This window comes from Rhamphochromis sp. 'chilingali' (assembly GCF_963969265.1).
Source record: "Rhamphochromis sp. 'chilingali' genome assembly, chromosome: 1".
Classification (NCBI taxonomy): domain Eukaryota; kingdom Metazoa; phylum Chordata; class Actinopteri; order Cichliformes; family Cichlidae; genus Rhamphochromis; species Rhamphochromis sp. 'chilingali'.
In genome coordinates this window covers 43,389,720-43,412,603 of record NC_137929.1, presented here as the reverse complement: position 1 = coordinate 43,412,603, position 22,884 = coordinate 43,389,720, and the positions used below count along the sequence as shown (strand labels likewise).

General features: G+C 39.3%; 1 protein-coding gene across 1 annotated transcript; it reads right to left on the bottom strand.

Moving 5' to 3' along the window:
- Window positions 1–16,472: 16,472 nt before the first annotated feature.
- On the bottom strand, window positions 16,473–21,513 carry LOC308408265 (uncharacterized protein; the record flags this gene model as incomplete). Its single annotated transcript, XM_080900450.1, has 2 exons — window positions 21,486–21,513; window positions 16,473–17,342 (listed from the first exon to the last, which is right to left on the bottom strand). The coding sequence occupies exon 2, from the start codon at window positions 17,334–17,336 to the stop codon at window positions 16,473–16,475; it is 864 nt and encodes a 287-aa protein (XP_080756576.1). The 5' UTR covers window positions 17,337–17,342; window positions 21,486–21,513.
- Between the last annotated feature and the right edge of the window lie 1,371 nt (window positions 21,514–22,884).

Sequence of the window (22,884 nt, the reverse complement as noted above, 5' to 3'; positions counted from 1 at the left end):
AGTAGCTTCCTGTTTCACCTAGAGCAGCGGTCCCCAACCCCCGGGCCTCGGACCGGTACCGGTCCGTGAGTCGTTTGGTACCGGGCCGCGAGAGTTGAGGCTCAGGTGTGAAATGTATGGTTTTCAGGGTTTTCAGTGTTATTTTTGTTATCGTTTTTATCGTTAACTCGGTTTTCCTGGGTCTTTTCACGTGTGTTATGAATAAATCTTCTTTTTCGGTACCGGTACTAGTTTCATTTTGTTGTATTTATCCGCGACACCTTAAAGGTCGGTCCGTGAAAATATTGTCGGGCATAAACCGGTCCGTGGCGCAAAAAAGGTTGGAGACCGCTGATCTAGAGGACCAGGACACCTGCCAATACAATGCTGAAGGCCATAAATAAATAAATAAAAAGTTTTTGGACATATCAACAAACGGGTCAGCTGGGTTAGTAACCTGCACTCAAACTGTATGGCGTGCACTGCACACAGACACAGACAGCTGTTTAATGGTGTTGGCTACAGCTGAATCCACATCCACACAACTGAAGCAACATGACAACATAATAACACATGAGGTAATAATAACAACAACAATAATTATTATTATTAGCATTGTCATCCTACAATCAATAAATAAATCAGACATTAATAATAATTCTTTATTTTATTATATTCCACTGTATTGTAAATGTTAGTTGACATTATCTTGTTATGTAGTTTAAGTTGCGTTTCTTATTATTTCTCTGTGTTAGCTGCCTGCTGGTTTGGTTGTTCCTGGTTTGATGAGGAGGAGGCGGTAGGCGAAGCTGCTTAAAGTTCAGATGTGAATTTGCAAAGTTGATTTAAACCACCTGTCACAGATTGAAGTGTGTTGCACTGGGTTTGGTTATTGTTCCTCCACTATGCATTTTAAATATCCTGTCTACTGGTGGAAGAGTGAGTTTGAGTAATGCTGTTTTTAATTGACTTTTGGTGTGATGCGATTCATGTCTTTAAATAGCTTAAAATTATATCAAAAATTTTATTTTTAATATAATTTCAAAGTAACATAAAACACACTTTTTGGCCTGTGCATTTTTACCTGTGTGTGCTTTGACTGTGTGTAAAGTACAACTAAAACAACACATTTCAACTCATCAAAAGTGGATCACAAATGGTGTGCTGTGAGGAAAGGTGTGCCCTGGTCTTTTGTTATGAAGATCCTGTGATTAAAAAAAACATTTTGACAGCAACGGGGAGATTGATGATCAGAACACATTATTTTGCCGTGTGCAGCAAACCACAAAAACCACTGGTGGACTGGTGACTCATCTCCGAAAGATTTTTTAAAAAAGAAGGCTTTCAATAGGAGCTCCTGCAAAAGTCTACCTGCCTTTTGGCTTCAGCTGGATTGTTTTGTGTTAATGCCAACACCGTGTCAAAAGCTTAAGAGGTACTTAGGCAACAAACATCTCTTCTGAAAGTAAGTAGGATTACTTCTATAGAGTGAGTATAGAGTGAGCCAGATTCTATAAAAAGGCAGTGAAAGGAGTCTGAGTGCCATAGTCTATTAAAAAAATCACAACAAAAGACTTGTTAAGATTACTGTGGAAGCTTGTTTCCATAACTGCAAAAATAAAAAATAAAGATTATATCTATATATATTTTATGTTCTTGCTGTTGTGGAAACAAGCATGTGTACTCCACATATTTACCAATCCATTTTGATTTATTAACTCAAACATATGAGAAATAACTTGAAATTTCAAAAACAACTTGAACTATAAGGAACATAAACAAGACTCCATAGCTTAAAAGCAGGGCACAAAACAGAAAAATCAGCATGCAGACTAGATGAGCTGGAAATCAAACTATTAACCTTCCAATAAATAGATAACCTGCTGTACATCCTGAGTCACAACCTAGCAGAGAACTACCAGCTGTAGCCTGCTGTGTCAGCATCCATCTGTCATTAAAAACGGTCACACTTTCATTCGTGCAAGACATTTAATTCAGTTCAAATCAGTTTTATTTATTTAGTACAAAATCACAACAATAGTCACCTTAAGCACCTTATATTGTAGGGTTTTTACCTTACAATATACAAAACAATACAAAGAAAACCCCAACAATCAAAACACTATGTGTCATGGGCCTGAGTCTGGGAACCCAGAGCTCATGTGTTTTTTGGACTTGTTTATATTTTTGATGGCAGGCGTGTGCGTATTGTGCTGATGTCCCCGTGTCCCTGCTGCAGGTGTGCGTGCTGGTGTATCCGGTAGGCCGGTTTACAAGCACCATCAGGCCCGGCGAGTGTACCCTTCCAGGTGGCTGGCCACACCCAAGGATGATGACACACACTTTCAGCTGGTCAGCCTCATCGGGGGGAGCTACTTAGCAGTGTGGCTCAGCTCCCCTGGACGCTGGATCGTTGCGTGAGAGTTCCCGTCAGTTTCCCGGCAAGTCAGTCTGAGTGTAAGCTTGTCGCTGTGAGAGTGTTCGTACGTCTGCTTCTGTGATTTATCTCAGGAGGACTGCGAAAATGAGAGGGTAGCGAGCACGGGGTGAACGGTCACTAGGGAGAAGACACGGCACGAGAGTCGGGGAAGCACGGGGATTTATTGTTGTTGTATATAATTTACTTCACTGTAAATAAACTCACAGCTTTCATCACACAAAGTCTGTTTGGGTCCTACTTCCCCACATCCCCACGGTCTGCCATCGCAGTCCGTGACACTATGAGCAAGGTATTGGCAACAGTGGGAAGGAAAAGCTCCCTTTTAACAGGAAGAAACCTCCAGAAGAACTAGGATTGGGAGGGGCAATCCATCCGTCTCAACTGGTTGTGTGTGAGGAAGACTTGACAAAGATGCTGTGGAAGAGAGCCAGACATTAATATATACTAGTATTTAAATGCAGAGTAGCACAAAAATGCAGTGACATTCAACACAGGATCTTGTTGCCTTAAATACGCAGTCTTTCTAATGATCTCATGAAGGTTCTCTGCTTGTTGAGATCTGGAAAGACCAATCAGATTGCTGTTTACAAAAACCTTTCAATAATCACACACACACAACTGAATCTTGTGGTTCCAACTTCTCAAACCTGAATTTTTGCCCATTACTTAGTCTTCACTAATAAATATGCTGAAACAGATTGATGAAATAATGTTTTTCCTTTTCTGTCTTGTAATCTTTGTATTCTCTGAGCGGCTGTCTGAGCCACATTTGTGTGCATGTCTGTAGTCTGTTCTAAATCTTTACCCTGTCTGAGAGCAAATATTTACCCAACGCCCCCCAGTTTATCTGTGCAGCCACAATTATATATTTTAACATCAGTTTCCAAAAACATCACAAAGCAGCGTTTGGGTCTTTTCAGAGATGTGACCTTTGGGGATGATTTTATTAGGGTCAAAATGTTGCATAAAGACTCCATCCTGCTTTAAATCACCAATGTCTTGGTTGTCTTATTGTCTTTGGAAATAAAATCATGATTTAGTGCATATCTAAAGCTTTAGTGGACAGTCAGAAACAGTGTTTGCAGTTCAGCTCTAAACAACGCCCTTTGCACACTGCCACAAACAGCTGCGTGTGTCTGTTCAGCATCAGAGCTGTTTATCAATGATGGGAGGCAATGAGTTGACAAAGGAGGCAACCTTGGGTTGCTGCCAGTTGGAGAGCAACACTTCTGTTTTTAAAACTTTAGTCTGAAGAAAAACTGAAACATTTTCAGGACTGGCCTCCGAGGATGTTTAAACCAGAGAAACCAGAGTCGGAGGCACTTCCCCGTGTGTTTCGTTTTTCTTTCAGTTTTGTTGCATTGAAGAATAGGTGATACTTTTATGCGTGAAACTCTGTAGCAGTACAATCTGAGAGCGTTTACTGCTCTCAATGCCACTTTTTCTGGGAAAAGCCTTTTGAAGATTGGAAGTTGTTGTGGTGTGATACAGAAGTGCCAGAGGTTTTAGAACCAGATGTAAAAGCTATTCATTCCAACTGGGACATCTTGCTGGGACTTTAAAATCTCAGTGTCCAAGAAGACTGTGATGTACTCTGCAGGTGAGACCTAATCAAATTTGGAATGAAAGAAATAAAAACACAGATGGTGAAAGAAGAGCCAGATTCTTTCCATGTCCACAAAAATGGTTGTTATGATGGAGGGGACACTGTTTTGGGTTTAAAAGTTAACCCCTGGTGGGCTGATTCTGCCACCACTGTGGGAGGTGTCTTTGACTGGATGATGTTTCAGCACTGCAAGGTCATGGGTTTGACCCCACATGTAATACACAGCAACTGCACTGATACACATGCAAGTCTCGGACAAGTTGTAAGTGTTGAGATGTGCAAGTGATTCAGCCTGGAAACAATGTGGCTGGCATGCAGTACAATCAGTGTAGAATGGATATTTTCAAATCACTTAAAATCCAAGTTAAACTTTGCCAGAAAAGCCAAGAAAAACTGTCCATAACTGTCAGTTAGGGCAATAAAGTGGTAATGTCCCTTATTGTTCTCTAATATCTGCTTAATGTTTAAACTTATGCAATACTACCATTAAAAAAACTAATACTGGGACTTTGTCACAGTTACAAAACAATATCTAATCTTTTTACCTTCTAAAAATATCTTCATTTAATTTGGTAACAACTCTGACATAACGTCATGATGCATTAAGGTGGACTTAACTGTTTCCAGAGAAAGGCGATCTGGACCTCCTTGTCTCAACTCACTTTTGCATTTATTTTTTAATAGTGACCCTTGGGAGCATTTAATGCAGCCTGCAAGCATGACAAGGAAAGAATGGGCTGCTGTATGTATTCTTCCACAGTTCATGTGATTCTATGATGTATATTCAGAGAACAAGACAGCATTTCTCTTTAGTTTCAGGTTATTCTTTCTAAGTGATCACAAAAGTCTACAGCTTGATCCAAACTTTGACAATGTCTGCTCCTTCAGGTGAAATTTTAAATTTGACCATTATTTAATGTTACATATTTAGAAAACTCCTTAGCTCTGATTTGTTCACAATTGTCATTCATGTAAGCAGGTTAGATTACACTCAGCAGTAACCTCATACAAACAGTTTGTGAGGAATCAAGGTGAGTCCAGACTGCTGCACCTCCCTGAGCCTGCTGGAGGTTTTGTCCTGTTAAAAGGGAGTTTTGACTTCACACTGTCGCCAAAGTGCTTCCTCATATGATTATTGGGGTTTTCTGTTTTTCTTTGTATTATTGTAGGGTCTTTACCTTACAATATCAAATGCCTTGAGGCAACTGTTGTTGTGTTTTGGCACTATATTAATAAAATAAAATTGGGTTGAATTAAATTGATTACTACTGTCATTGCGCAACAAGTAAGTTGGGCGCTTTATGTGTGAAGTTTGCATGCTATCCCTGTGCCTTCATGGGTTTATGCAGTTCAAACACTCGCATGTTAGATTAACCAGTGATTCAAAATAGATGCAAATGTCTGATTGTCTGTAGTAGCCACATGACTGACTCATGACCTGTTCAGGACCTCTTGCCCTATGGAAGCTGGGATGGACTCCAGCCCGCTGTTGGACAAGTCAGCAAGAAAATTGATATATGTTTATTCAATTTGGAAAAAAGAGGAACAAAGTGCCAACTTTCCAAACAGTTGGAGTATTTTCACAACCAGATGGTCAGAGGAAAGGAAAAAGAAAAGTATTTAAGCATCAGTGGATACCATGCTAAATTGTCTGTTGTTTTTTCAAATATGGCAGTACATTTTTCTGATGAAAAGCTGTTTAACTTATCAGCCCTATTCAGCAGGGGTACAACGATACACAAAATTCACGGTTTGGTTCAGTTCGGTTCGATACTTTGGTGTCACGGTTTGATATTTTTTCGATACAAAAAAAAATGTTCATGCCTTTTTAATTTGTCATTTATTAAAATTATAAATATATATATTAACTCAAAATTACAGTTTTTAAATTTAATGTTGCTGAAACAACAAAGTAATAAAAAAAATAAATCTATCTGATCGAGAAATCACTCATCTTTGGAAAAGACAGTTTATTACAGAGAAATGGCTCTTTCCAAAATAAAAGCTATACTATACGCTTCTTCTGGGCTATATTCTCAGCAGCATATTAAACATATCAGGTCCCCATAAGGAGAATCATGAGCTAACGGCTTTCTAAATGACTCGGGTAACGTTTGTAGCATGCTTGCTTGTTGTTTTTGTCTGCTTCCACTTGTCTTTGCATTAGGATGCTGTCGGAGTAAATGTGCAGTCATATTCGTTGTGTTCCCACTAGTGCTGTCAGCATAAATCTCGTTGAAATGACGTTAACGCCACAACACGGCAAATCTCCGTTAACGAGCTACCGCGGATCGCCCCGTGCGTGGGGCTGGACGGCCAACACGTTAACGAGCTAACTGCGCTAACACACTAGTTCCCACTAATGTAATTGAGCATTGCATGGCACATCCAACATACTGTTTTACTTTAGTCCATGACGCTCTTACCTTCAGGGTCATACGTCACATGAAAACCAAAATAGTTCCAAACGCCAGATCTGAATGAGGGTGGGGGAGGTTCAATTTGCCATGTTGCAAGGAGAGCTTAACTTCTGTCTCGCTAGCTTGCCCTGCGCTCAGTGAATCTGCGTTCGACTACTCCGCCTAGGCTGCACTGTCGAGCGCAGATCCACTGAGCGCTCAACACAGACAGCATAGTCAGAAGGAAAGTTGATAAACTAAATTAAAAACGTTGTATTGCTCGATACATATGCGCACCAAACCGAAAGCACTGTATCGAACGGTTCAATATCGATACGAGTATTGTTGCACAGCATGTGTCCAACTTACACTTCACTCTGATTTATGAATGCTGAGCCAGTTTTACCCTCGTAAAATAGAACAATCTGTACACTGCGCAGGTTTTTGCAGGCTATTTTGGCAGTGAAGAAAAATTGTCTTCATACCTGCTTCAATTGTATTTTGAGATTTTCGTTTTTCAGTTTTATTGGCTGTTTTAAGAAATTCAATTCAGCACACAATTTGGTGGTTTAAGACTTTAACAAACAACTTAATTGAAGTTGAATAAAAGACACCACTTTCTCAGTGAGTCAAAGCAGTGAAACCAGTAGTACAGCAAGTCAGTGTATAAAGTTCTCCTGCTGCTGCACAATCAGATCAATGTAGGTCTCGACAAAGAGCTTTAAGGGTCTTTTTTTTTAAAAACAAATCCATTTAATCTAAACTGACATTATGTGAAATGATAGAATAACTAACTGGAAAGATACTGAAAACAAATGTTACGATTTTCATACAGTGTTTTTGATCAGGATTAAATCAGAAGACATGGTGTTCTTATTTAAAACAAAAAGTACCATCCACATGGCAACGCTGTGCGGTCCTGGCATTGGGCTGAAATGAAATCAAAGAAGATCAAGTGGAGGACTGGTGAAAAAGGTCTTTGAGTAGTCAGGTACTTTAAGGAGCAAAGGGAGAAACGCAGCTGGCAACACTTTGGTGATGCAAGAAACACTTAAAATCCTCTAAGAGATTTTCATGAAAGTGTCTGCCATTGAAATATACACTCAAGTACTCCATAAATCTAAAAATCTGATTATTAAAGATATAAAAGATTTTAATTATTGCAATTTTGTTTTCCTTTTCTTAATTTTAAAATTGGAGAAAAAAACATGGCTACGCCCTTTCGACACTAGAGTCCAAACTGCATCGAATTTGCAGATGACACCACGATTATTGGTTGCATTTCAGATGGAGACAAGTCTGGTTACAGAGCAGAGATGAGAGCCCTGACATCATGGTGTTGGGACAACAACCTGCTGCTCAACATCAGCGAGGCCAAAGAGCTCATTGCAGATTACAGCAAACTGCGGGGTGGAGAGCACACCCTCATTCACATCGACAGGACAGGGTTGGAGAGAATCAGATGCTTCAGGTTTCTGGCGTCAACATCAGTGAGGACCTGAGCTGGTCACATTACATGGATTTGATCACAAAAGCAGCGAAACAGCTCTGCTTCCTGCGATGGCTGAAGAGGTTTGGCATGGACTCTAGAATACTCACCAACTTCTATTGATGCACCATCAAGAGATTTCTGTCTGGTTATATCACGACCTGGTACGGCACTTGTAATGCTCTGGACCACAAAGCTTTATGGAGGATGGTCAGATCAGCACACAGATCAGCAGTTTTCCTTTTCTACGTGCAATACTGAGAAACCTCTGAGACCAAGAATTTTAAGGTGTTCTGCTTATTAAATCACATTTATCACATAGAAAGCAATGTGTGTGTACTGAAGGCATCAAATGCTCATTTATTGCTTTAAATTTAATTCGTGACAGTTGCAAATAAATGTTATCTAATTATACTTGGCCTTAATGATCACAAACTATCTGAAACAAGCAGCTGAATTATTACTTGCACATATACAGACCTCATTATTTGAAACTTCTCTGTTGTGTGGCTTGATTTTGAGAAATCTATCTTGATTTATGAATACATTGAGTATTTGGTGTTAAATCTTACGAACTCATTGGTGATTTTCTTTCATAAGAAATGTGATAACAGTGTAAAACCCCAAGTTTTTCCTAGTTTTCCCTAAAATGCTTATCTTGGTGCTCTCTTTATTTATTTATTTTAAATTTAATTCAGGGTTCATATGAGCAATGGCTTTACCTTCCATAGACTGAGACAGCTGCAGCAATTTATTTACTACTAGGGTATACAGAACCCCCCTGCTATGCCTCCTATGTGTATCATTACACTTCTTCCCTTTTCCATCTCTCCCCTCTCCACCCCCTTTGTCTTTCTGGCAGCCAACCACCTGACAACACAACAAGCATTTCTCCAGATGTGTGTGTTTCCTCTGACACCACAGCTGTCCACCCAGCCCTGCAGCTTATCTATGCGCCTGTGTGTCAGTGTGTATATTTGTGAGTGTGTCAGTCAGTTAGCGTCCCGTGGTAGGAAAACACAATGGTGATCAGCAGTGGGAGTTAAAAGTTCAGAGTAAGCATTCCATGACATATTATGTATCAGAGCTGAGGGACTATCACATACTGCTGCAGCCAAGCCAGCGTGTGTGTATTGTGGTCTCTTTGAATGTGTTTCTACCTTAAGTCAGCAAGTATGCTTTGCACCTTTTAGGTCCAAAATCTTCAGTTTCCGTTTTTTAAAGGCCAAAATTTTTGTTTCGATGACCGAATACATCCCTAGTGTCTGATTAAAGGACCCCGATAATGTCCATTTCTGTAACTGTTCAACATCACAGAAAGATTAGCCAGCTGTGTAGAGGTGAGAGGAGTTTATTGTTGATGTGCTTGAATGCTATATCACCAAGGCAACAAGGCCAAGAGACTTTAGTAGTAGCTGTGTCAGGCATTTAAAATTGACATTAAGGCAACAAAATATGCTAAAAGGTTTAATCTACCTTAGTCATCTCAGGAGGACTTTAGATCTCTGTGGAGTGGGGACACAGCAATAAAATTCTTCACAATTTTCATTGGCCTGGGCAGACAGAACCCTCACATTGCAAACCAGGAAAGGTTACCTCAGCTTGCCCAGTTCCAACCTTCATAACAAAACACGGACATACCCATGACACTGATGGATGCTACAGATTTCAAAAGCTTGTAATTAAGCAGAGGAAAAACCTGCTTCCAGAAACTGTAGCCAGCTGTGGCCACAATATTGCAGTAGTTTAAACAGAGGTGGGACCAAGTCATTGTTTTGCAAGTCTCAAGTAAGTCTCAAGTCTTTATCCTCAAGTCTCAAGTAAGTCTCAAGTCTTTATCCTCAAGTCTCAAGTAAGTCTCAAGTCTTTATCTTCAAGTCTCAGGTAAGTCTCAAGTCTTTATCCACAAGTCTCAGGTAAGTCTCAAGTCTTTATCCTCAAGTCTCAGGTAAGTCTCAAGTCTTTATCCTCAAGTCTCAAGTAAGTCTCAAGTCTTTATCCTCAAGTCTCAAGTCTTTATCCTCAAGTCACAAGTCAAGTCTCAAGTAATGTCAGGCAAGTCAGAGTCGAGTCTCAAGTCACTGGTGTAAAAGTCCAAGTAAAGTCACAAGTCTGAAACTTTGAATTTCAAGTCCTTTCGAGTCTTTAAAAAAATGAAAAAAGAATGTTGCAGTTATATGCTAAATGTAAATATTAGACCATGTAATTTTAAAATCTGTGTTTTTCTCAACACATGACAAAATAGTGAACTTAGAAAATATACACAAATTGTGAAGTTGCACCTCTTTAAAATGCAGCTCAATTAAACCTAGCTCCAAGAATAATTTTCACCGACAGTTCTGAGATAAGCTGCATGTTATTCTTGGATGCGCTTGTAGGACCGGCTTTAAAATAGCATGACAAAAATATCATACACATTAAAAAAAACTGTATCACCAACGGAGCCTGGACAACATTTGCTAGTTAGATGAAGTCAGCTATCTCATTGTAGCAAAAGAGAAGCACCACCTCCTGTTCTTTATGTAACTTCAACTGTCGGAGAAAGTTGGAAGTTGTTCCATATCTGTCTGTGATTCTCTTCTTGCATGTTTTGCATATTGCATTTCGGTTTTTTGTTGACTACTTCATAGTTTATGTACCTGAAAAAAATAAAATTTTTAAGCGTTTTTTTTTTCTTTAAAAAAAAAATCTGGTTAATTTGATTGGCTGTGCTACAGTTCACACACACATACGTACGGCGTGTGGTTTGAATACATGATGCACACTTTCTATACAATATGCATGTTAAATTTTATATTTGGGGTGAAATATCAAGTCTTTTCAAGTAAACCGGTTCAAGTCCAATTCAAGTCCCAGGTCATTAGTGTAAAAGTCCAAATCAAGTCACAAGTCTTAGAACATTTTTTCAAGTCAAGTTTAAAGTCATAAAATGAATGACTCGAGTCTGACTCGAGTCCAAGTCATGTGACTCGAGTCCACACCTCTGAGTTTAAATGCATACAAACAGGTTTATAAGAGAGTGCTGTTTGACATGCAGGGAAAGAGCTTTGGTAGGTTTTAATCGATGTCTATTTTTAAACGGGTAAGCACTAGGGCTGGGCTGTATCATACCGTTCACGGTAATACTGGTATAATGTTGGGCAACGATAAGAAAAGGAAATATCGCGATAGAATATGGGTAAAACGCGCATGCGCAGTGCCTTTGTTTACATACGCACATGGCGGCGACGCAGAATGAGAAGAGCGAAAGCGGATCGTTGAATGAAACAGATGAACCAGAATTGGTTTGTAAAAATGCTGCAACTTCACTGGTGTGGAACTGGTCTAGCTTTCGTCCGTCAGATACACAACAGAGCACTATTTTTGGTAGAGCATGCTAGCGGGCCGTCGTTATTACCGTGTTGTTTGGAAAATACGGCACACTTAAAATCAATCCTTTTATTTTTCTGAAAATCGACAGTGCCCCTTATAATCCCGTGCGCCTTATGTATGAATTCTGGTTGTGTTTACTGACCTCGAAATGATTTTATGTGGTACATGGTGCTCAAAAATCTGTCAAATGTTTTAGTACAACTTTGCTAAGCTACGAAGCCGCACCGCTTGATGGATTGTCGGAGCATTACGGCTATCGTAGGCAGGCGCCTCGCGGAGTGATACGTACTGTGCTTCAACATAATATTACCGTATTGTGTATGTATAACCTCTTTTTAAGTTTTGTAGATATTATACATGGTTATGCTGAGGATATGTCGGCCAATTTCCACTGGAAATGCCTTTTGGTTAAACTGTCAGCAAGGAATTTGCACTGTTACGTTTTTATATAACTTTAATGCACATAAAAAAGCTGCTTGTTTAAGTGAAAATACATTGATGGTTGTTTGTTTTGTTTTTTTTGCACTAATAAAGTTGAGGAGTATTTTGTCTAGTGTCATTTATATCGTCAGTTATATCGTTATTGCAAATTTTCAAATGTGTATCGTGATAAATATTTTTGGTCATATCGCCCTGCTCTAGTAAGCACTGCTGTTTTGCTTGCCCTGACAAAAATCTGTAACTCATACCAAAAACATTTTCTTTGGAAGATAAAAATACACTGCTCAAAAAAGTTCAAATCAGAGTATAGCATCATATCTGAGAGGAGATTCCAGGAGACAGGCATTTACTCTATGAGTGTTGGACAGGCCTGTAGAAGCCCCTTAACCCATTAGCAGGACAAGTATCTACTCCTTTGTGCAAGGAGGAACAGGATGAGCACTGCCAGAGCCCTACAAAATGACCTCCAGTAGGCCAATGGTGAGAATGTCTCTGACCAAAACAGGAACACGAGGGTGTCTGAGGGCCTGTCATCCTCTGCTGCTCACTGCTTGGTACCACGGAGCCCATTTGACATTTGCTATTGAATACTAAAATTGGCAGGTCCAACACTGGCACCCTGTGCATTTCACAGATGAGATTCTACAGTTCTAGGCAACTGCACCTTGACTGCCATCAGTTATCTGGATGACCCATATAGTTGATTCTGGGACAGTAAAGAATCAACTTTGATTTTTTGATTTGATTTTTTTGTACCTTGATGACTGACATGTTTAAAGACAAATTTTTGGACCCATTGTCAGACCCTACGGTGGTTGGTCTCGGATTCCTCCAGATGCACGACAATGTACATTTACAGACTGACATTTTACCAGAAATGAAAGTTACAACAGATAATTTTTTTTTAATGCATAATAGTGATGCATTCATTAGTCTTTTCAGAGCTTTTATTCATGATCTGAGATTGAAACAATAAGGTATGCTTGTGGTTCAGTTGTGCTCTGGAGGTTGCTTTGCCTTCATTTCGCCACCAGATGTTGTTCTTTGCCTCAAAACTTTGGATCTTTTTTGCCAAAAACAGAAGTAAAGCTTTAAACTTTTGAGACTTTAGGTGCCCATCGCTGGTTAAAAAATACCCCTTCACAGGAAAAAATGTTTTCTACTCTTATGATTTCTGGACAAAAGGCCCCAAATGTAGGACTCACAAAACAGACTTGAAGAATGACACAAAAAAAAAGGACTTTAAGAAAGTTCAGTACAGGGGACCAAGAAAGTCACATTCCAAAACAGGAAATAAATTCCTGTTTCCAAAAGTCTTTACAAACACATATAGCACACAAAGCATACCAAAGTGTGCTTTCACACTTGCCAAAATATCACTTTTGTGGTGTGAATGTGATCCGACCCCAATCCAAACTAATTACTGTATGTTACAAGCCTAGAATGCTTTGTATTCTCACTGTTGGACGCTATTACAGATGTGTAATAATCTGTAAAGGCTAGCAGCTAGCCATGAAATAAAGGTAAGTTCTCTGTGTTTTCCAATAGCCCAGAACACAGCACCTTCTTCCTCTATTTACTTTTGTTGCTCCTGCCCCAGACACATCTGGCCAATTAGCAGGCTGAACATTCTCACGTGGTTTGTAGAGCTGCATTTTAGTTTGCTTGGAGTTCACTTTGACTTTTCTTTGCGTGAAAACACCCAACCTGACAAAACTGAGGCTGAGAGTGGAGACACCTGGGAAACTAGACGCGGCTTCATTAAATAAAGTGATGAGACAAGGGAAATATAACTAAAATAAAGATCTGTGAGACAAAGGATTATCAAAATAAAACAGCAAGTAACATAACAAGGAAACAACACAGAGATGATGACTTAAAAGAAGAGGATAAATTAATAAATATAACAATAAATAATGTCAAAACATAGTAATTCTTCTAAGTAGACTCTGAATACTAGAGTGAAAGGACACCTCCAGAGTCACAAACAGCTTCTTCCCGTACGCCATTAAGACTATTAACAAACACTAACCCCCACACCCTACAACTGCCCACCCACCTCACTCATCTGAGGCATAGTCTGAGTAACCCTCATCACTCACACACAGACTCCACTCAGACCAAGGCTTTTTTTTCTTTGTATATATTTCTCTTGTTTTGTATCTATCCCTCTTCATCATATATATTTATTCTGCTTGCTATTTATTCCTGCTGTCTACTATTTATATTTTATTCTAGCATAGTTGGTGTGGAGCACTCATTGTACATGTACAATGACAATGTGTTCCATTCTCTTAAGTAACTCCATAACTAAAACTCCATTATTACCAGAAAATCAACAAAAGAACCCAACAAAACACAAGGATCATGACATCTGTAGAATAATGTATAAGTTGGGAGGGAGACCTCTCTCACTGTTGAGACAACATGGCACTGATGGAAAAAGGACACCTCGTGCATGTCTGAGAGAGGGCATTGTATTTGAAAATAAGAGCAGACTATGACTTGCCAGGAATGAAGACGTACTGGTTTTCAAATATTTCCATCGTCACAGAAGCGACTGACTGCCTTCTTACTAGTGTTGACTGAAAATGATAAAAGCACTAAGTCTTATGTCTGCTGTATGTTAGTAATTTGTGCTCGAACTCTTTGTTAATATGTTTATACCTCATCCAGACAAGTCTGTAAGTATTAACATACAGACCTAATTGGGGTTTTTTTTAGTGGAAAGAGAGAAATATGCTTCATATCATCTGCACATGTTTGGGTTGTTTATTGTATGGTGGGGCTTTTGTGTGTGTGTTTTGTGTTTGTGCAAAATAAAAGGGAGGGCGGAAGGGGGTCTGAGTCTGTTTGTGTGTCCCACTTACCTAGTTTCTTGAACCAAAAAAGTGTGTGAACTCAAACAGCGGTGACTAAGAGGAACAATGAGACTCTTTATTCAAAACAGCACTTTAAAAGTTCAGCAAAGATTTTCTTGCAGTAAATTTGTCAATCTCCAACTGTGTTTAAGTAGTTACTGATTTAAAAAGAAAACAGAGTTTTTATTCGATTCCAGGATCGCATCAGTGTTTGGTTAAGACCTGTGGCGCCCTGTTTTTTTTTTCTTTTTTCTTTTTGTTCTTCCAAGGTCTGACATCAAGGACGAAGTGAGTATGAAAACGAGCTTTCTTTGAGCCAGAACACAAATTTGTCCAAAATGCCAGTATCGTTGCTCAGTGTACGGGCTGAATGAGTCATGCTGGATACATAAAGATTTTGAGGGTGATTACAAAGAAAACTAACCAAACAATTTGCCAATGTTATGTCTGATTATAATCCAGTGTGATACAAGTTCATCTACAGAACATCTGCTGTCCAGTTTCATCTTCTGTTACAGATATAGCAGTCTGCAAGTCGTTGTACTCTGCATTATATTTAGCAGGGCTTTCCCTTTTGGCAGGACCTGACCATAGAAGCAAAATCAAACAAAACAAAACAATTTTACTGACAGGTGACCACCATTTAAAAGTAAATGATTTCCTAAATGGAAAACAAAATTAATTCCAGTTGTTGTCATGTCCCAAGTAGGTCAGCACTGCTGAGCTCATGCTGAAAAATGCTGAAATTTCTTTACTGTGCTGCCATCCAAAGGACAAATGTGGTTATTGCTTTTGGAGCCAAGTATTGTTTTGTAAGAAAGAAATAAAAGTCAGATCCAGTGTACTTTAATCCATCATGAAATGTAACAGTTACTTATCATCCAGCAGTTTTCAGGATGCAGAAATGCCACTTAACCTCAATGACAAGTTCATTTCTGAACAAGAAACACAAACGAATACACAGTTGAACTCATAATAATATGTTATCATTAATAAATAGCATTAATATAATATTACAATCAAATGCAAATGAATCATATTAACTCCTGTAACAAATGAAATTCCCAAATCTTGGAGTAAGATAATGTGTATTGCCTACTTTAGAGGAAATAACAGTAACAGACCCCACAGACTATATATAAATGATAGATTTAGCTTCTAAGTCTACAGAGTGACCAACAGAGAAGTACTGGCTTGGTAATGGGTAGGACTATGGACTTGCTGAGGATTGTAGTCAAAAGCTGCACAGAAAGGGTATATATAGACCAACTCTAAAGATAGTCCACAATCCACAGTGTTTTAGTGGCTTAGAGAACTCAAAGTGGCAGGCATCTTCTCTCCCTGTGCTGCAGAACAGAATGTTTTGTCATGTCATCGTGTAGCGAAGGAGTATGTGGAGTAGGACAGAAGTATATGCTAGAGATAGTCTATCTATCTTGCTTTTACCTGCATTCTTTCTGATGCCCAACAGGGGGTGATTACTCAGGTTTCTAAAAAGCCTTCTGCTATTATAGATGTACTTCCATACTCTCTGATGTCACTGAATACCTGGTAACTTTTTGAGGCTCAGTTGCTAGTTTTACATCATAGTGTACAGAGTATGAAATTCCTTTGTAAATCTGTCATCATTATTTGAGTCAGAAAGGTGGATAAACCAGGAAATGCTAATTGGTTAATGACTTGTTACTCATAAGCTGTTAACCAATAAGTGGTTCACTTTTCGTGTCTGACTTAAAAACACTAAGATAGCTACAAAAGACAATTAAACTGATTGTGTTATGGTGGCTATGTCCACCTTTTATGTATATATAGTCCATGGACTGAGCTTGTGTGTGCATATATATAGGCTATTCATCATACCTGACTCCATGAATCACTTTAAATCCTAGATAAGCACTTTAGCTTCATCAATGGAGGACGTGATAATGGTTTCAGCCAGCTGTTGGGCCAGTAGGTTGAGATCACTGTCATGTGACATCTGTTCTCTTTTTTTGGCAGCCAGAACCCACTTAGTAATATCACATGACAGAGCCTGTGCAAAAGTCTCTATAGTTGGTTCATGCAGAGGTGCTACTTCGAAATTGCCTCTCCCCAAATCATCTGTAGACAGCGACTGCATGAGATGCTCCATCAGTTCCACATGAGGGTCGCTGATCAAAGCGTCTCCGTTGTCCTCCTTGTCCTTTGGCGTTGGTGGAGGAGGCGAGGGTAGGAAAACCTTTGCCAGGCCTCCTTTTAGCTTACGGGCGAAGCTGCTTCTGCTCCTCTCCAGCTCTGGGAGAAGAGGCGTGGTCGGTGGGGCGTCGGGGTAGTCGAGGGATCCCACAGCGGGAAGCCCTGACTGGGATAGAGGTGGATGGCAAGGCTGGGTAGAAGTCTGGTGTTCTTGGTCTCTTCTAGATTTATCCTCAAAACACTGGTGTTCACCCTTGTTGTTCTCCATCTCTATTTCAGCACCCTCCATGTGGTCCTTTAAGTTTCTTCCTCTACACACTTCACTCAGAGCGATCTCAATCACTGCGGATGCTAGCGCCTCAGCTAGCATTTCGTGCTCTTGGTTATAAATGGACTCCTCAGGTTCTACTGTTTCCTTTTGGCTAAAAACTGATCGAAGTATGTGCTCTGACATGTTTTGGGCAAACTCCCCGAGAGCCTCTGTGTTTAGGGGGCTTGTTTTGAGGCCTTCGGGAATACCAGGGTCTTGTGGAGGGGGCTCTGGCATCCTCGAATCTGCACTTTCTGTCTTCATTGGATCCTGTGTGGATAAAAACAATAATCTCCGTGAAAGTGCAGGGGATATTGATTTTCCTGCAGCTTCTTTTCAGCTACAGAAGGTAATGGAAAGCAAAGAAAAATAACCTCTGGTTTGGACTGCTTGTTTGGAAAATTAGTTTATTTTTGCACTTTTATTTGAATATTACTTGCCAGCGTGCTCAGTGTAAGCTAAGTACGATGTCAATATTTCCCTTGGTGTATGCTTTCTCCTTTCATCCCCCAAAGAAACATTTTTCTTATCCCTCAGCTGTTTCAGATTAGACAAGAAATAAAATGAGATTACAAGAATGCTACAAGTACAAGAAAAATCAAACAAGAAAGTCTAGCAAGGAGAGCATAGAGAAAGAATAACGAGACAGAAATAATAGAGGAAGTCCCCTTGCAGAATGAGATGGAAAGTAAGATTAAGGCCTCAACCACAGCCTGTCACCATATGAGCTGTCAGCCAGCCAGGATGTGACAACCAGGAAGTTCGGTTTGCTATTAGATTAGCACGAAACACTCTGTTGGTCTCAAGTAGCACCAACTCGCCCGACAGCTGATGCACAATTTGTACAGAAATGGAGAAAGGTTTGTTACCCGGAGAGCAAATGATGATAGCTTTTGACAGGCGTAATAATTTTCTAGAAGGTCTTTGTTTTTCAAGTCCAGCTTCATTTCGAGGCTCCGAGTGTGCATTATTGACATTAAATAGCATAAAATGTCCTACAGCTGCCACTGTTCTAAAGAGTCAGATTGAATAAATTTCAGGCAGCCTGTTTTGTTTTACTAATTCCTCTTATGTTAAATTAATAGTTTAATATTGTAAAAGACACTAAGCCTTTCTTTATTTCCTCTTTTTGAGAGTTCAATGAGAAGATAATTACCAACAACATCCAACAACATCCAAACACTGTGGTGGTAATAAAAGTCTGCCTGGCACCATCTCTAAAGCTTATCATTAACTTTATGTGTTATTTGTTTAAATCTCTCAAAATATGACAATTAAGAACAGCATGTTTTATTTTTTATGGGGGTTATAGGGGAATGTTTTTCTTTCTTATTTGTCTGGCTGCGAGCAGATGAGCTATTGATCTTCTGATGTAATTCTTGGCAAAATGTGGCCTTTTACATAAACATTACTCATGACATTTGAGAGCACAAACAGGCTTGTGTAATGGGATTTGCCCTTATTGTTAAAGTTACATCTTATTTTAAACATACCTTACTATTAGTATGCTTCTTGACTCAGAAACTACAAAAACAATGTGACACATTGTGAGATGTGTGTCACCACAGTGTGTCACTTAGTGTAGTAGGCCTATGACCACATGGTGTGAAATTCTGGTTAACTTAATAGGCGTTAAGCTGCATCCATATAGGGAGCAACCACAGCAACGTTGTGACCAGACACCAGAGAAAGTCAATGAATTTCAGTACTTATGGGTGAAAAAAACTGCTGACAATGTGAAGTAGGTGGAGATACACTTTTTTAACTTCAAGACGAGCGATTGAAGCAATTACCAACAGGAGCATAGGACACTGGTGACTGGCCTATGATTGGACAGTAAATACACTGAACTGAAGTGAAGCTTGAAATGACCACTAACAACAACCTGTGAGCTTCAAAGGGATGTGAGATGTGCGAATTGCTCCCTGTGCTTTATTAGTATTAGTGTAACTTTGGCTGACTAATTAATTACTTCCATCAAATTATTTCATCTAAAATACTGGGGGGATAACACCTTTTAACTACTTATCACTGAGTACTAGTTAGGTTGTGTTTCAAGGTATGTTTAGGCTGGCATAGAAAGATAAAAAGACACTTATTTAAAATGCATCTTATTTTAATACTTCCTAGTTGCCCTGCGACAGACTGGCGACCTGTCCAGGGTGTACCCCGCCTCTCGCCCTATGACAGCTGGGATAGGCTCCAGCATCCCGCGCGACCCTGAAAAGGATAAGCGGAAGCAAATGGATGGATGGATGGATGGATAGTTGCTAAGTATTCCTTTTGACTCAGAAATTACAAAGCAGATTAAACTGCTTTCGGTATAGCTTGATCTAACTAGATTACAAAGACATTAATACCTTCAAACAGCAGTTATAGCCGCTGAAAATAATATCTTCTATCAGTCCTTGCTCTGTGTTAATTTGGTTGTTTATTGGGATTAGAAAGCAGATGAGATGAGCTTATTTAAGGTCTCAGTTGTAGGCCTGGAGACTGGTTCGTAAGTCTGTGGCAACCTATGGTTGCTATGGGAAAATGTGTAATCTCAGTTGGCAAATTGTTAATGGGAGTCTCTGGATGACATCGACTGTAAAGAGGGTGCTGCACTTGACACCTGCTTTTGTTTGCTTTGGTAGCTCGAAAGTTTCTGCAGTTTACACGTAAGATGACTTTTCTGCAAACACAAGACAGACTTGGAAACTAGCTCTGTGAGCTGTACTGAAACTTGAAAAAGCGCAATGGAAACCAGACATGATGAACATTCACCTTGAAAATAACATTTGTGCCTTACCAGTGTAACAATCACATTTCAAAATATGAAAAGTTTCTGGTTCATGTCTTACTTTTTACTGTTTAACTACAGCTTTGGGAATAGTTTGCAAGTGTTTACAGACCTGTTGAATACTTATTTCTTTTTTTCAAATGGTTGTTTTCAGATGGTAACCAACAGATCTATAGACCTGTATTTTAAGTATGTCTTCTCTCTCGCAAAGCCCACAGTGTGTTACTGAATTTGTTAGCACTTGCTAACATAATTGCAATCAAATGTTCTCATCTAAACTACTGAAAATAATACCTTGCAACCATTCCTCACGAAGTACCAATTCTGGTGTTTTTTGGCAGAGACTTTGTTGTTGTTTTAGTTTGCTTTCTGAATGAGGAACTACAAAACAGATTAGGCAAGATGGAAGACAAAAATAAAGAGAGGGGGCTAACGATATAGTTACTCCTCTCAACACAGCTTTACTTTGCTAGTACAGAAATGCATTAATGGCATAAAACTGTATTTTCTAAACTAATAAAAATAAGAATTTTGAACCAATCCTCGGTTCTAGTTGAATTGTAATAATGAGTCAGAAATGTGGAACTAAAATTAGTACCGTGAACGACTTCCTTAACTTTAGTTTCATCACAGTTATTGTGTTATTATTAGCTTACGGTCTCTGAATCTGGCTGTGAATGTCAGAATTGGCATTATTGGCCTTCTAGGCTGGCTGGTTCAGTTGCAGCTTTTAGAGGATCGTTTACCTCTTGAATGTAAATATAAATTAAAAACAATAATTTTCTCCTTCCCATTGTTTTCCTCATGTAGCCACAATGTAAAATGATTTTTACTTTACTGGCATACATGTTGCACATTTAATATGGTGTGTCACACCATTATCCTGTCATTACCCATTAATTTGACCACCATCCTCTGTTCAAAATGGACAGAGCCCAAAGATGAGGTTGAGACTGGGAATGAAGTGCAGATGTGGAGTAAATTGCAGCTAAAACAAAAAATGTTTTTCTCTTGGCAATATGACTTGGACCTCCACATGGAGACAGGAACATTTGGGCCTGTGATTGCTGTGTTACACAATCCTGTGAGTCCCTAATTTGATTACACTAACACACCTCGCCTACTCTCTCTAGCGCCCACGCTAACAGCACAAAGGCAGGTCAGAGATGCAAATTACTGGTTAAAAAAAAGAGCCGATGCCTACAATGACCTTCTGTTTAACCTTTATTTCTTCCTCTTCCAGTTTCAGTGTTACAATCCAAAGTTTTTTCTTTTGCTTTGTATCTTGTCTCAACCTATCTTGAATTAGGTTGAGTCTTTGAAAGCTCAAGAACATCCGTACAAATAAGGATTTACAAATTTACTCATGCAACTAGACTTCTGCCCAAACAGAACCAGAATCAACTCACAGTGTACAATGTATGAAGTACGGCAGCTCAAAATGGCCAGCTTCTGATTTTTAAAGGTATATGGCAAGACTCAGGAGGAATCTTGAAGGCCATTTGGATACGATTAAAAGTAAAAGTTACATGCCTCAAAAGTTACGTACTACAGAACTGTATAAAAATAAAAATAAACAAGATGCAGTAAATATCAGGCAACTTAAACTGCCTACATTTAGAGAAACTTACCAGCTGGGAGAAGAGTGACAGTTGACGCTTTAATGCAGCCAGTGCAAATGAGTGTACAAGGAAGTGGTTTGACAAAGAAGTTCAGAAGTTTTACTCACTTCCTGTGTGTGTGTGTGTGTGTGTGTGTGTGTGTGTGTGAGAGAGAGAGTGAGAGAGAGAGAGATGATCAGCCATTGTGCATAAATATAACTCACTGACACAACAAAAAATGACACATTCATGGGCATTAGATGAACCTATTTGGGTCTGATATAAAACGGTTCTGTCAGCTTAATCGTCTTCCTTTGTTCATGAGTTAAAACAGAAGAGGATCAGATGAAGGGCAGAGGAGGAGAGGTTATGAAGGAGGTAAAGCATTCCAGATGCTCACCATTTACTCTTTTAAAAATACAGTACTCTTATTTACAGTTTGGTGCACCGCAACGGTCAAACAATTTTATGTATGAAAGGAAAACTCACCATGTTGTGCTCATTTGCAGGCTTGTATTTATTTTGTGCTTTGTCTAGAAGGTTTACACAGTTGCATGTTCAGAAAACACATTACATTGCTGCAATACCTTTTTTTAATCTTTTGTTTACAATGCTTACAAATGTTGATGACTTTGCTTAAACCTTTGTTTAAAAAAATAAATAAAAACCTTTATTAATAATTATAGATGGGTCTGAAACGTGTAGCCAAAACAAAAGTGACTGCATTCTTTTCAATGGCCTCAAAGGGAGCAATGGCTGTGGTTACAACAGCACTTTTGGTCTTATAGACGTAAGTGGACTAGTTCTAAAACACTCAAAGCAGTTTTTACTACAAGTGTTATTCACCCAATCACACAATACTATACAATCTATGTCTGAGTGCTTTCTAACATGGACACACTGCGGTGGATGCATCAGGGCAACTTAGGGTTCAGCATCTTGCCCAAGGATGCTTTAGCATGTGCACTAAAGGAGTCAGAAATTGATCCACCAACCTTCTGATTGATAAGCTAGCTTCTCGACCGCCTGACTTACATCTACCTTGAAAAAAGAAGATAAGGAAAAGTCTGGGCCAGGGCTGCCCAATCCCAGTCCTCAAGAGCTACTATCCTGCAGCTTTTAGATGCATCCCTACTCCAACACAGCTGAATCAAATGGTTTGATTACCTCTTCAGCATGCCATCATGTTTGGCAAAGGCCTGATAACAAGCCATTCATTTGATTCTGGTGTGTGGGAACAAGGATGCATCTAAAAGCTGCAGGACGGTAGCTCTCGAGGACCGGGATTGGGCACCCCTGGTCTGGGCAAACAGCAGATAAAAGACACAGATGATTTTACTGGTGATGGAAAAATTCAGAGCCTTTATGTGAAGCTAATCTGTAACAAGTAAAAATCCAGACACTTTAGCCTTAAAAATATCACTTTGAT